The sequence below is a fragment of the Rattus rattus genome, chromosome 2 (genome assembly GCF_011064425.1).
Source record: "Rattus rattus isolate New Zealand chromosome 2, Rrattus_CSIRO_v1, whole genome shotgun sequence".
Taxonomy (NCBI): Eukaryota; Metazoa; Chordata; class Mammalia; order Rodentia; family Muridae; genus Rattus; species Rattus rattus.
In genome coordinates, this window is record NC_046155.1 from 102,493,202 (window position 1) to 102,508,796 (window position 15,595).

Below are 15,595 nucleotides of genomic sequence, written 5' to 3' on the forward strand. Positions count from 1 at the left end.
TTTTACATATAATGCAAAATAAATTACAGGTATATTTAAAAATTTTTTTCCCTTAGTGTCTTTGAAATTTTGACACTGCTTCCTTTCTAATCTCATTTTAAAATTATTTAAGAATTTCAATGTATTTTGATCATATTTACCGCTCTCCTCACATGTCCCAAGTTCATGCTCTACCCTACTTTGTATCATTACTTCTCTTTCTTTTCTTCCTCTTTATAAATCACCCACAAAGCACTGTTTATGCTGCCTGTATACACTTGAAGACATGGCTTTCAGTGGGCCCACTAGGGCCCACACTGATTTATCATCTATGTAACATACATCTCCAGGTAGTAAGGTAATCTGGTACAGCATGGTGTTCAGATTTTGAGGAACTGAAAGTTGTATCATTATAATAGTTTCCTTCCACCAGTATGAAGAAAACTGATGGTCCTTCTCCTAGAGACTGCCCAACGCTCCTTAGCTAAGGGAGGGACTTGGTGCCTATCATTCTCCTTGCTGTGATTCTGTCTGGCCTGAGCCAGTACAGATAACGTTTCTTTAATACTCTGTGTCTGTTAATTTGAAAGATGGAGGTAGAATGAAAGAAGTTCAGGAAAATTAACAGGCTTTATTTGACCTTCAAAGACAATATTAATCAGAATTGGAACCAGTACTTGGAGATCTTTTTTAAGGTAGCTTTTATGTGACAAACAAGACTCTCATACCCAGACCACTTGTTATTGACTATGGGGGTGAAAAGTTGAGATGGTATGAAACCTCATAATTCCTTGCAGTGGAGAACAAGGGATTTAGTATCTGTGTAACATACATCTCCAGGTAGTGAGGAAATCTGGTACAGTATGGTGTTCAGATTTTGAGGAAATGAAAGTTGTATCATTTTAATAGCTGCCTTCCACCAGTATGAAAATCAAAAGATACAAACTATTACTTATAGTGTCAACTCTAAGACAGAACACAAGAATGAAAGATCAATGTAAATATTAGTGCTTAAGTTTTTTTTAATGTTTTTTTCATGAACTAGATACACTTGAACCTCATTTAGCCTACTGAGCCATTAATTGGCATTGCTAACGTATCTTTAGCTCAATGATGATGTCCTCATAGAAACCATCTTGGATTTTCTTTATTGTACATTTGTCCATACTTTCTCCTAACTCTTCTGACAGTATTTTCGAAGTTCTCAAAAATATCTGTGTACGAGTTCAGCTACTAATTTCACTTTCTTCAAGGCAATGGAAGCAGGGAACAGAGTATTGGCAAACTGACAGTAGGCAGTGTCCAAGCACAGCTGTTCCACCCTGTGAGAATCAACAGAAGGGACTCACTAACCAGACCAGCATGGCACCTAGACTTTGGCTCTCACTGGGGATATTGAGTATACTCTCAGTGTTACATTCAGCTCTTGTCTGAACCACTTTCACTACTTTATCCTGGTTTTTGTTTGTTACCCTGGAAGATATTCTTGACCTGGGTCTACAGATGAGGTGCATAGAGCATTCCAGGGAGGGAAAACAGACAAACAAACAACAATAAACCCCAAACCTCCCCTAATAACAAACAAACAAGCAAACCAAAAGATGTACAATGTTAAAGACTAATATTTTGAGCTTTACCAAGAACTGAATAGGATAGACCAAGGCACAATTTTTAGGAAGTCCTTCCGCAAGCCACAGAAGGTACGGGAATAGATGGGTATCTGGCTAGAGGTAACAACCAAGGAAAGAGAAAACAAAGAAAGTCATACAAAGGAGGCAGAGATGGGCTTTTGTCTGAGCTAGACGAGTTTGGGTCCAATGTGAGGAGTCTGTTTCATTGAGGAATCACTGAGGAATCTATGTCAGGTACATTGATGTTGAAGGTCAGTTGACATGGACTTCTAGTTATGTCCAGCTGATGCCTTCATTCTGGGACCCTGACTCTAAAGAGATGAGGCTTTATGGAAGCTCCAACTAGACTGGTCAAAATGACAAAGTGCATGGCTGAAGAACACCAACAGGAAGTGAGTAGGGGTATCCAGAAATGGTCCTCAGTAGTCAGTCATTGGATCTAGATCAGGACAAGGAGGAGGTAAGTGCCTGGGAGGTGCTGTCAGCAGGCACTGTTACTGACCATCATATCTTTAGTGGACAGAGCTTTAGAGGGGCTGAATTCCCCCCATCATCATTGAAACCGACACTAAAGAAGGGTCGCAGAGGTCCAATAAAAGCACACTCTGAGAAGGTGTAGATGAGGGAGCCATGGTCAGTTATGTTGTAGAAGGAGACAATGCCAGCTTCATAGTCTACAAAGATCCCAATTTGGCATGGAGGTACCTGAATATGGAGGGTGGTCTGAGGACTGGTACCAGCCTCATAGTTGTCTTTTTGCCAAAGCCAAATGGTCCAGAAGCCATTTTCAGGACTGAGTGAAAAATGCCCTTTCCTCTGTACAGAATCTCTGCAAACCCCCAAATCCCAGGCCTGCTTTTGGGTCACATCTACCTCCCAGTACATCTTCCCAGAGGAGAATCTCTGGGCACCTAGCACCATGGGGTAATTATTAAATCTCTCAGCATTTTCAGACACATTCTGATAGGTGTCTCCCATCCTCACTTGTCTCCGATCCTTTGAGATGATGAGGCACGAGTTGGCAGTGTCACGATCCAGAGTAATATGAACTGCAGGGAGAAGGTCACAGGTAAGACTGGATGGATGGGACCAGCACTCTCTGCCTGTAGTGAGGGGATCCATGTAAACTCAAAGATGAGAGGTGACCCTGATCCTCCTCATGTGAGGAAATGGCCCACAGTAACTCTGGCCCTTCCTCTTCGGTGTGAGGAAATCTCACCTATGTTCTCTCCTCCACCTGCCACTTGCCACTTCTTCCACAGATTACTACCCTGGGCTCCCCAAGACTGTCCACTCCCCACTCCCCACTGTCCAGCCCACAATTCCTACAAGTCACCTCACCCCAACAGGTCCTCAGCATCTTCTTCCGCCCTGGCACATGGCATGTGCTTGTCAGGTCTGGGGAGTCAACATCTACCGTGTCCAGTTTCCAGGATACACTCCTAGGGAAAGAGTTTGAGAATCTTACTTCCTACTCTTACCTTCTACCTCGGGCTTTAATGATCTTCTTGACTTTAATGATCACGCATGACTCTGATAATTAAATTCAATACAAATGTACAAATACTCATGCATTCAATGTCCATGTGAAAGGAAAAAAATAGTTTCTATCTAGGAGTTCCAAGTTGTAGGAGTTGCAAATAAATCTCCAACTCTTTTCAGAGCCTGAGGTCATGACCATGCAGATTCTATTTAATTTTATAGGGAACCATTTAATAGGTCACTTCTGAGAAGAAGTTGGAGCAATCTTGGCCATGCTGTAGGTTTCGCTCATTACTTATGAATGTCTTCCCATATGAGAGTCGTAGCAGACTCAGATTACCTGTTACTTTCATACTTTTAATGTATGAAGATGACATTCATTAACTACATCGGGCAATTCATCAAGTGGGATGTCCATTAGACATTTGAGGGTAGAGAACGTTTCAGAGAGGACCAGGTTTTGAGAATAGGGATGCATGAGGAAAACCCCAGTGCATGTGCGCCTAACTCAATAGCCATTTCTATGCACACATGCTTCCTGTTCTGTGGGAACCTCTCCTTACCTTTCCAGGACGATCCTCACCTCCTGAGGAGAGAAGAGACAGACAGTCAATTCTGGAGTTTCTGATTGACTACTGAGATGCCACTCCTGGGGTCATGTGACATCATTGACCATTGTATCCTTTGGGCTCTGTTCTGCACCATCGCCTTGGGCTAAGGCCCTAAGGATGACTCTGACAAGCCCTTAGGAGAAATGACATGTGATGGCTAACAGAGTATCTAGGAAGCCAACATGCCTATGGCCTTTAGCTAGGATATGACCAGGTATCTAGAGACTGATGTAGGCTCCTGGAGGAGGGGGCTGTCCAAGGAGATAGTAGAAGAGGAAAATAAACAACACGACCTGACTGAAGCCCAGTTTCAAGCAGAAAATGGCTGAGGTAGATGTCCAGAGAGGCTCCTTGCTATTTCTGGGCTTGAGTTGTTTGTGGAGGAAGGGCTAGTTGGTTAAAAGCTTTGTCCTGTGCTATGGCTAATCCTCTCTACTATTTATAGTGAGCTCAAGTGAGAATATTCATTCCCAGGGAGTGGCAGCCATAGTGTTTGAACTGGCAGTCTCCTAGGATCAGGAAAAAGACACCAGGGAGCTCAGTTCTATGACAGGAGGAGAAAGCCTGCCAAGTCAAACCAATACGACCAGCTTTTCTGTACAAAGTAGAAAGAAATGTCTGTACACATCTGACTGAGGGACAGTGACAGAGGCATGAGAAAAGATACCTAGAGATCATCTGGTCTATAATGTTCTAACACCAGGCTAACATACATACCAAGGATGGATGAAAGATGGTTTTAGAGTATGAATGACTTTAAAAAGCAATCTGTTGTCTTAATTTCTGCCTCTTATACTTAAGACAAGCGGATGTAAGTTAGTGTGAATCTCCCACTATGTCCATTAACGTTTTCTCTTCTGTGGAATGGGATCCCAGCAGCATTACCCTGAGCCCAGGTAAGCCACTGGTGTGCTCTTTAGGAACCTGCACTTACTATCAGTATGGGAAAAATCAGAAGAGAGAATAGTAGTACCAATACATGATCTTTTAGTTCCTATGCTTTGGGAAAAAATATTTTAAATTTACTTTGGGAAAAGAGCGAGACTTTCTGCAGAATCCTATACGTTAAAAATCATATAGGTAGTTATGCAACAGCTATGCCTGGGTCAAGGGCACCCTTGTGGATCCCACTCCCTCTGTGGCTTCATAAATGGAGAAACAGTATAGAAAAGAAAAACAGTTTATTCCCATGAGCTATCACTTTGGAGAGAAACGGCATACTTCGGTTTTATATACTGAACTTTTATAAACATTCTTATGGCTATTTGTCTAAGAACTCGAATGAATTTTCTCATTTATTTCTTTTTAAAAATATCACTTAAGATATGTGATACTATGCATCCTGGTGACATGATTCCCACTCCTGACACCTGCTGTGGTGGGCATCTCCTAGGAATAGCTATCTATTGGTTGCTATATGGAGTACTTTCTCTTGTGTTTGTACCCTGCCATTCTGTAATGGAAGCCACTCGAGTGTTCACATTTCAGCTTATTTAAAAATATCCTAAAAATTAAGGCAGCACTTCCTTTTTAAGAGCGGTTCCAGACAGTGCTGGCCTTTTCCTAGTTATTCCTTGCACCTGTGTAGGGGTCGCACCTTCAATAGCTCCAGTTCTGAACCTCGGCTCCTCCTCTCCAGCTCTGAGATCAGTTCCTGCAGGGCCTGGTTCTTCTCAGCCAGCTCAGCCTCCTTCTCCCCAAGGAGTCTCAGGTGCTCCCTTTCATCCTTCTCCAGCCTCTGCAGCTGCCTCTGTTCCTCCTGAGCCAGCAAGCTATTCTGATGTGCGAACTCTTCGTGAATCCTCGACTTCTGGGTGTCAATGTTCCTCTGTGGTGGCAAGGGAAAGACAAGAGTTTCACAATCAAAATTTCCTAGGCTTTGGTGGTGAAGGTGTTTCTGTCCCCTCAACACCCACCCACACTCAAACCGCCACCCTCACCCACACATGCTTCCGTCACTAGTTACTCAACCTTTCTTCCAAAAGCCACTAATGCCCATGTGAGTCCCTTTGTATTTCTATCTCAGCAAGTTATAGAGTGTAAATCTGTCCCCATACCCAGTGATGCACTCTTTCTAGGCCCTGGGTGGAAAACAGCGGCCCCAGGAAAACATTCTTTGCCATCTTGGAGAGTCGAGTCTTTGCTACTCATTTGGGGTCTGTGATTGGCTGTAAGCCCCTCACATTCCTTGCCAATTTCAGATGTATTTCATTTCCTACCAGCAAATTCTCAGTGGGACAGGTTTTAGTTCTCTATCAGGCTTCGGTCTAATACCCTGGTCACCAACAAGCAGCCACCAGGTCAGGTGGGCTGCCTACCTCAGATCCAAGAACCCACTGTTGACTCTGTTGTCCCCTGAGAAGGAATGATGTGACCTTACACTTCCTCCAGTAATTCTTGATCTTTGTGCCAGATTGGTGGAAATCTCATCTAATTTTCAGCTTCTTTCTTCCTTCCTTCCTCCCTCCCTCCCTCCCTCCCTCCCTCCCTCCCTCTCTCCCATCCTTCTTTCCCTCTCCCATCTTCCTTCCTTCCTTTCATTTCCTCTCTATCTGGAGACAGAGAGTGTGGATGCTTCATGGAGAGTGGCCTGTATAATACCTCTACCACCCCTTGGGTAGGCACAGTCACGGTTAAGACTTGCTTGATGTCAAGACCTGAGAGATCAGTCTACAGCTCTTGCCTTCCAGTCTGTTCTTTGCATTGCAAGATCCATTTCCAACTTCTCAGCCAACTCTTTCCCTTTTCTCAGTTTTTCTAAAGCTGTGTGAATCTTCTCCTGTAGAAAAAGATAGCAGGTTAGTCCCCAGCTAGAGATGTGGAGGACGAAGCTGGAAAGACTTTGGAAGAAACCTAGTATGTCTTACAAAAACAGAGCTAGGCCAATGGGGTAATGGGATCTGGGCCATTGCATTTCTAATTCACCAGGAAGCCACAAGAAAGCTTGATACATGTTGCATCTCCCATGGCATAGCCTCTGCTACTGAGAAATAAAGTTGCATTCCATACACAGGTTCCTCTCAATGAAGGAAGAAAGTACCCTTCCATTCCTTAACTTCTCAGATGTCAGGGTGATTCTCAGCCACCATTCTGGGGGACAAAGCACTCTCCATGGGCCATTTCTTTAATGTGTCTCTGTGCTAAGGCCTCACCTGGTATATCTTAGCAGCCTCTTCAATGGGGACCTTGGTGTGGTCACGGTGTTTCCCAGACTGGGCACACACCCAGCAAAGGGCCTGCCCATCTTCCTCACAGAACAGGTGAAGTATCTCTCCATGCTTCATGCAGTGCATTTCCTGGGGGCCCTTCTTGGTATTCTGGGCCTCTTGTTTAAGGTTTTCCACCATGTTTGCTATATGCCGATTGGGCCTGAGGTTTCTGAGCAGAAAGCGTTGCCGGCACACGGGACATGAACCGCCCCCATTTCCCCCAACCTCAGAAATGCATTCCTTGCAAAAGCAGTGGCCACATTCGATACTCATAGGCTCCACCATGGGCTCCAGGCAGATAGAACAGGTGACCTCCTCCCACATCTTTTCCAGGGACATTTTTGAGGTTGTAGAGTGTGACATCTGCCGTGGAATCTTGAGGGGTGAGGTGAGGGAGGGAGAAATAAAATGAGAGTTTGCATAACAAAAGCAAAAGCAAGGCGAACCCCAAACTCCTCAAAATAATGCAAAGGCATTATGTAATGGCATGGGAGGGAATAGGGAAAGGCAAGAGCATCAACCTGAGCAACAGGAGTCTCTCCTCCAGCCTCACCCACTGAGCCAGCCAGGCAGAAGGGGAAACAGAGAAAACTGGTGGGAAAACACTGCTAACAACATCACCACGCCTTCCCTGTTTTAATCCTCAGTCCAGATGGTTCCCACATCTATTCTCTCAGCTCATGCCTCCACTGTGCAGAGACATTACTCATGGTAGTAATGACCATATACCTTATTTACCACAGACCCTCTGTATTCCACCGGGTGCGACATGCTCATGCCAGTCATCATTAATCTTGACAGTAACTACAGCGGTCAGGCATCAGGAATGAAGGTTTACACAGCTACTCATTACATGTGAAGTTTTGTCCAATATGATGGGCTTCATATATGGCGATTGTGCAATAGATGATACTCTATAGCTTAGGTGTGTCATTAGTGACCAACTCAGGTTCATGTAAGAATACTTCAAGATCTTCCTGTTTTCGCCTACTCTCAGAGCTGACTTGGTCCCACAGCTCTCTGTACCCAGATCCTGTGGGGAGAGAGCTGGGTTCTCGGAAGTGCAGACAATCCTGAGAGCATAGGTGAGATCAACACTTTGGTTCACATTCCTGGCCCAAGAGGAACCCTCCTGGAGCCCTATGGACACAGGAAACAAGAAGTCTGGGAAAGGATCTTTCTGGTTTCCGCCTGTGCCCGAGCTGACACAGTGACACAGCTTTCTGTACCCAGATTCTGCTGGGAGAAAGCTGGACTCTAGGAGTGCTGACACAAAGGTTTATAGGAGGGTCAAGCGACTGTCAGAGACAGCAAGACCAGCTAACAGCAGAGATAAGCAGATGGCAAGAACTGAAGCAACAGAAAGCAAGGCCACTTGGCATCTTCAGAACCCAGTTCCCCCACCACAGCAAGTCCTGGGTACCGAAACACACCAGAAGAGCAAGATTTGGATTTAAAATCACAACTTGTGATGATGTTATAGGACTTTAAGAAGGACATAAATAACTACCTTAAAGAAATACAGGACAATACAGGTAAACAGGTAGAATCCCTTAAAGAGAAAACACACACACACACACACCCCCACACACCCCCACACAAATCCCTTAAAGAATTACAGGAATAGGTGAAGGAATTGAACAAAATCATACAGGATTTAAAATAGAAATAGAAACAATAAATCACAAAGGGAGACAACCTTGGAGATAGAAAACCTAGGGAAGAGATCAGGAGTCACAGACTCAAGCACTACCAACAAATACAAGAGACAGAAGAGAATCTCAGGGGAAGAAGAAACAAACATTGACACAACCATTAAAGAAAATGCAAAACACAAAAAGCCCCTAACCAAAACCATCCAGGATACAATGAGAAGACCAAACCTAAGGATCATAGGTATAGAAGAGAGTGAAGACTCCCAACTTAAAGGGCCAGTAAATATTTTCAACAAAATTACAGAAGAAAATTTCCCCAACCTAGAGAAAGAGATGTCCATAAACATATAAGAAGCCTACAGAACTCCAAATAAATTGGACAAGAAAAGAAATTCCTCCATCACATAATAGTTAAAACACCAAATGCACAAAACAAAGAAAGAAAATTAAAAGCAATAAGAGGAAAAGGTCAAGTAACATATAAAGGCAGACTTACCAGAATTATACTGGACTTGTCACCAGAGACTATGGAAGCCAGGAGATACTGGGCAGATATCATACAGACCCTAAGAGAACACAAATGCCAGCCCAGGCTACTATATCCAGCAAAACCCTCAATTGATATAGATAGAGAAACCAAGATATTCCATGACAAAACAAAATTTACACAGTTATCTTTCCACAAATCCAGTCCTATTAAGGTTAAGAGATGGAAAACTCCAATATAAGGAGGGAAACTACACCCTAGAAAAAGCAAGAAGGTAATCTTCTTGCAACAAACCTAAAAGAAGAGAGCCACACAAAAATAATTCCACCTCTAACAACAACAACAACAACAACAACAACAACAACAACAACCCAGGAAACAACAATCACTATTCCTTACTATCTCTTAACATCAATGGACTCAATTCCCCAATAAAAAGACATAGACTAACAGGCTGGATACGTAAAGAGGACCCAGCATTTTGCTGCATACAGGAAACACACCTCAGTGACAGAAAGACACTACCTCAGAGTAAAAGGTTAGGAAACAATTTTCCAAGCAAATGGTCCAAAGAAAGAAGCTGGAGTAGCCATTCTAATATAAAATAAAATCAACTTTCAACCAAAAGTTTTCAAAAAAGATAAGGAAGGACACTACATACTCATCAAAGGAAAAATCCACCAAGATGAACTCTCAATCCTAAATATCTATGCTCCAAATGCAAGAGCACCTACATACTAAAGCTCAAATCATACATTGTACCTCACACATTAATAGAGTGGGAGACTTCAACACCTTACTCTCATCAAGGGACAGATCATGGAAACAGAAACTAAATAGAAACACAGAGAAACTAACAGAAGTTATTGACCAAATGGATTTAACAGATATTTATAGAACATTTCATGCTAAAACAAAAGAATATACCTTCTCAGCACCTCATGGTACCTTCTCCAAAATCTTCCATATAATTGGTCACAAAACAGGCCTCAACAGATACAAGAAGATTGAAATAATTCTGTGCATCCTATTGGATCACCATGAACTAAGACTGGTCCTCAATAAAAACAAAAACGACAAAAAGTCCACATACACATGGAAGCTGAACAATTTTCTACTCAATGATAACTTGGTTAAGGAAGAAATAAAGAAATAAAGACTTTTTAGAATTTAATGAAAATGAAGACAGAACATACCCAAACTTATGGGACACAATGAAAGCAGTGCTAAGAGGAAAACTCATATCTCTGAGCGTCTCTGACTAGAAAGTGGAGAGAGCATACATTAGGAGTTTGACAGTACAACTAAAAGCTCTAAAATACAAAGAGGGAAATACACCCAAAAGGAGTAGATGGCAGGCCTGAAATCAACCAAGTAGAAATAAAAAGAACTATACAAAGAATCAACAAACCAGGAGCTGGTTCTTTGAGAAAATCAACAAGATAGATAAACCCTTAGCCAGACTAACCAGGAGGCACAGGGGCAGTATGCAAATTAACAAAATCATAAATGAAAAGGGAGACATAACAACAGAAACTGAGGAAATTAAAAAAAATTAACAGATTCTACTACAAAAGCCTATATTTAACAAAACTGGAAAATCTGGAGGAAATGGACAATTTTCTAGACAGATACCAGGTACCAAAGTTAAAATCACAGTCAGATAAACCATCTAAACAGTCCATAACTCCCAAAGGAATAGAAGCAGTCATTAAAAGTCTCACAACAAAAAACAAAAAAAAAAAAAAAAAAAAAAAAAAAAAAAAGCCCAGGACATATGGCTTTAGTGCAGAATTCTATCAGACCTTCATAGAAGACCTCATACCAATACTATCCAAACTATTCCACAAAATTGAAACAGAAGGAGCACTACCAAATTCCATCTATGAAGCCACAATTACTCTTATACCTAAACCACACAAAGACCCAACAAAGAAAGAGAACTTCAGACCAATTTCCCTTATGAATATCGACACCAAAATACTCAATAAAATTCTAGCAAACTGAATACAAGAACACATCAAAATGACCATCCATCATGATCAAGTAGGCTTCATCCCAGGGATGCAGGGATGGTTTAATATATGAAAATCCATCAAAGTAATCCATTATATAAACACATTCAAAGATAAGAACCACGTAGTCATTTCATTAGATGCTGAGAAAGCATTTGACAAAATTCAACACCCCTTCATGATAAAAGTCCTGGAAAGATCAGGAAATCAAGGCCCATACCTAAACACAGTAAAAGCACTAAACAGCAAAGCAGTAGCCAACATCAAAGTAAATGGAGGAAAACTTGAAGTAATCCCCCTAAAAATCAGGGACTAGACAAGGCTGCCCACTTTCTATCTGTTCAACATAGTACTCAAAGTCCTATCCAGAGAAATTAGACAACAAAAGCAGGTCAAAGGGATACAAATCGAAAGGAAGATGTCAAAAAAGTCACTATTTGCAGATGATACGATAGTATCCTTAAGTGACCCCAAAATTTTCACCAGAGAACTCCAAACCTGATAAACTACTTCAGCAAGGTGGCTGGATATAAAATGAACTCAAACAAATCAGTAGCTTCCCTTTACTCAAAGGATAAACAAGTTAAGAAAGAAATTAGGGAAACGACACCCTTCACAATAGTCACAAATAATACAAAATACCTCCCTGTGACTCTAACCAAGAGAGTAAAAGATCTGTATGACAAGAACCTCAAGTCTCTGAAAAAAGAAATTGAAGAAGACCTCAGAAGATGGAAATATCTCCCATGCTCATGGATTGGCAGGATTAATATTGTAAAAATGGTCATCTTGCCAATAACAATCTACAGATTCAGTGCAATCCCCATCAAAATTCCAACTCAATTCTTCTTAGAGTTAGAAAGAGCAATTTGCAAATTCATTTGGAATAACAAAAGACCCAGGATGGCAAAAACTATCCTCAACAATAAAAGAACTTCAGGGGGAATCACTATCCCTGAAATCAAGCAGTATTACAGAGCAATTGTGATAAAAAGTGTATGGTATTGGTACAGAGACAGACAGATAGACCAGTGGAATAGAATAGAAGACCCAGAAATGAACCCACACACCTATGGGCACTTGATTTTTGACAAAGGAACCAAAACCATCCAATGGAAAAAAGATAGCATTTTCAGCAAATGGTGCTGGTTCAACTGGAGGTCCTCATGTAGAAGAACACAAATTGATCCACTCTTATTGCCTTGTACAAAGCTCAAGTCCAAGTGAATCAGGAACCTCCACATAAAATCAGATGCACGCAAACTAAGAGAAGAAAAAGTGGGGAAGAGTCTCAAACACATGGGCACTGGGGAACATTTCCTGAACAGAACACCAATGGCTTGTGCTGTAAGATCAAGAATCAACAAATGGGACCTCACAAAACTGCAAAGCTTCTGTAAGGCAAAGGACACTGTCATTAGGACAAAATGGCAACCAACAGATTGGGAAAAGATCTTTACCAATCCTACATCCGATAGAGGGCTAATATTCAATATCTACAAAGAACTCAAGTAGTGAGACTCTAGCAAACCACATAACCCTATCAAAAATGGGGTTCAGAGCTAAACAAAGAATTCTCAACTGAGGAATGCCAAATGGCTGAGAAGCACCTAAAGAAATGTTCAACATCTTTAGTCATCAGGGAAATGCAAATCAAAACAACCCTGAGAGTCCATCTCACACCAGTCAGATTGGTTAAGATCAAAAACTCAGGTGACAACAGATGCTGGCGAGGATGTGGAGAATGAGGAACACTCTTCCACTGTTGGTGGGATTTCAAGCTATTACAACCTTTCTGGAAATCAGTCTGGAGGTTCCTCAGAAAACTGGCATAGTACTACCTGAGGACCCAGCTATACCATTCCTGGGTATACACCCAAAAGATTTTTCAACATATAACAAGGACACATGCTTCATTATGTTCATAGTGGCCTTATTTATAATAGCCCGAAACTGGAAAGAACCCAGATGTCCCTCAACAGAGGAATGGATACAGAAAATATGGCACATCTACACAATGGAATACTACTCAGCTATCAAAAACAATGACTTCATGAAATTCATAGGCAAATAGATTGGACTAGAAAATATCATCCTGAATGAGGTAAGTCAATCACAAAAAACATACATGGTATGCAGTCATTGATAAGTGGATATTAGCCCAAACCTTGGGTTACCTAAGATACAATCCACAGATCACATTAAGCTCAAGAAGGACGACCAAAGTGCAGATGCTTCAGTCCTTCTTAGAAGAAGGAACACAAATATTAATAGGAGGAAATATGTAGACAAAGTTTGGAGCAGAGACTAAAGGAAAGGCCATCCAAAGATTGCCCCACCTGGGCATCCAGACCATATATATACAGCTACCAACCCTAGACAATATTGCTGATGCCAAGAAGTGCATGCTGACAGGAGCCTGAAATAGCCGTCTCTTGAGAGGCTCTGCCAGAGCATGACAAATACAGAGGCTGATGCTCACAGCCAACCATTGAAGTGAGAGTGGGGTCCCCTTTGGAGGAGTTAGAGAAAGGATGGAAGGAGCTGAAGGGGCTTGCAACCCCGTAGGAAGAACAACAATATCAACCAACCAGAGCTCCCAGGGACTAAACCACCACCCAAAGAGTACACATGGACAGACCCATTGCTCTAGCTGCATAAGTAGCAGAGGATAGCCTTTTGAGGCACCAATGGGAGGGGAAGCCCTTGGTCCTGCAAAGAATTGACATCACAGTGTAGGAAATGTCTGGGCAGGCAGGTGGTAAGGGGTGGGCGGGGGAACACCCTCATAGAAGAAGGGGGAGGGGAGGTGGAATAGAGGGTTTATGGAAGAGAAAACAGGAAAGAGATAACATTTAAAATAAAAATAAAAAAATCCAATAAAAAAAAAAACCTTCAAGATGTGCATTCATTATCCTGAATACATCATCTAAGAGTATATTTCCCAGTTATTAGGCTTGTGTGTGTGTGCGCACACACATTGATGTCTTTATTTACCATGATATGTTCTATTGTAAGCTACACTTGAGCATAAATGCATCAATGTAGGCATGCCCATACGTTCCTCTATCTAAATGTCTATGTACAGAATATGTATGTATGCTCATCTATTGACATTTGTGGGGAGCACTCCCTGGGCTCTTCTCTAGGCTCCTCCAAGCCTAGTACTTGTCTCAACTTCCTTTAGGGTGCTGAGTATCTTAAACCCACAGAAATTTCTAAATGGCTAGCACTCTCCTCAATCGAGGGTCTTCAAGGGGCTGGGGTTTCCCCGAGTTCCACCCTCCCCTCTCCCTCCCAGACTAGGTCACCGCCCTGCTTCTCCTGCTCATGGCACTAGGAAAGTCAATTTCAGAGACCAGCTTTCACAGGGGAGCACGGGCAGCCTGGCAGGGTTGGGACTAGAGAACTCCGCTGAAGAGAAGCATCAGGTGGGCTAGGAAATTCCGTGTGTAGGGCGCTAGTGGGAAGCTGCTCCTTGAATCTGTGGCACTGGGGTGGGGTGGGGGGGAGCCCATCTAGTCCGGCCAGGGGTCCCACCCTCACTCACCTTACCAGGGTCCGCAGACTTGGCTAGACTGTTTTGCAGCTTCACTTTTGCAAGCCCGCAGTCTAATTTCACTTTCAGTTTCCTCTCAGAGGAAAGCTTAAAAGGAAGAGGGAGGAGCAAGGGGAGGAACAGGGAGTTGACTGGCAAGCCTTGGAGGCAGATAGGGCGGAGACTGGGCAGAGAGTGGGAGGAGAGAGGTCAGAGGTGCCAGAAACTGACTTCAGGCCACAGGCAAAGGAAAACTCAGTTAATGTCTTCTTGGGTGCAGTCTCTCTAAGACGTCCTTGTCACCTTTAACAGAGTGTAATCTACAGGATATAGACCTTTGACACTGGTCTTTACTTCACACCTGGGAGCATCTGGGAGAAGAGGTCTGGATCGGAGAGGAGTTACTATCTTTTCTAGAGGGATCTTCCCACCAGACTGATAGTTCTTTAAAATCCGGGTGAAAGATCCTGTCACTGTTTTGTTAACATATATTAATTGCACAGTATGCTTGACATATGCCCATTTCCCATCCCTCTGTCTTCCCGTTTTGCTCCCCTCTTTTCAAATAGTCTGGAGTGAGAAATTTATTCCTAATGATGTCGGGGTATGTGTTGTACCAATGAAGGGAGACTTGTGGACATTGATTGTATTAGAATTTGCGCTAAAACCATCAGGTGAATTTTCCTTGCCATTTATCATATTTAGGAAATAAAAACATTCCATGCTTTGAAATTTCCAGCCCTGTTTAAGAGATCTTTCTCAGTAAAAGGCCACCAGGCAACATCTACTGTCTAGATTGTGCTGTTGTATTGGGACTTGATTCCAGGAACACAACAGCTCCAGGAAGCAGAATGAAAAACAGAGTCAAGCATCTGAAAGGACGAAGACATCTGTAAACATCAGAAAATGATTCTGCTTCACACCACTGAAGATCTGTCGCTACTTCCTGCAGGCAAAGAACTTGGGTCCCAAAATAAGGTAGTGGTAG

The 15,595-nt window shown here is 42.5% G+C and overlaps 1 protein-coding gene across 1 annotated transcript; it reads right to left on the reverse strand.

The window, feature by feature from the left end:
- Nucleotides 1-595: 595 nt before the first annotated feature.
- Trim21 (tripartite motif containing 21) lies at nucleotides 596-14,697 on the reverse strand. Its single transcript, XM_032893159.1, has 7 exons — nucleotides 14,620-14,697; nucleotides 6,856-7,287; nucleotides 6,387-6,482; nucleotides 5,301-5,531; nucleotides 3,656-3,678; nucleotides 2,952-3,052; nucleotides 596-2,659 (listed from the first exon to the last, which is right to left on the reverse strand). The coding sequence occupies exons 2-7, from the start codon at nucleotides 7,273-7,275 to the stop codon at nucleotides 2,115-2,117; spliced, it is 1,416 nt and encodes a 471-aa protein (XP_032749050.1). The 5' UTR covers nucleotides 7,276-7,287; nucleotides 14,620-14,697; the 3' UTR covers nucleotides 596-2,114.
- Between the last annotated feature and the right edge of the window lie 898 nt (nucleotides 14,698-15,595).

Coding starts and splice junctions, on each gene's coding strand:
- Trim21 (XM_032893159.1), bottom strand. CDS start 7,275: ATGTCACACTCTACAACCTCAAAAATGTCCCTGGAAAAGATGTGGGAG. Junction 3,679..5,300: donor CAGAACTGGAGCTATTGAAG/GTGCGACCCCTA, acceptor TTCTCTCCTCAG/GAGGTGAGGATCGTCCTGGA. Junction 2,660..2,951: donor GATGCTGAGGACCTGTTGGG/GTGAGGTGACTT, acceptor TTCTCCCTGCAG/TTCATATTACTCTGGATCGT.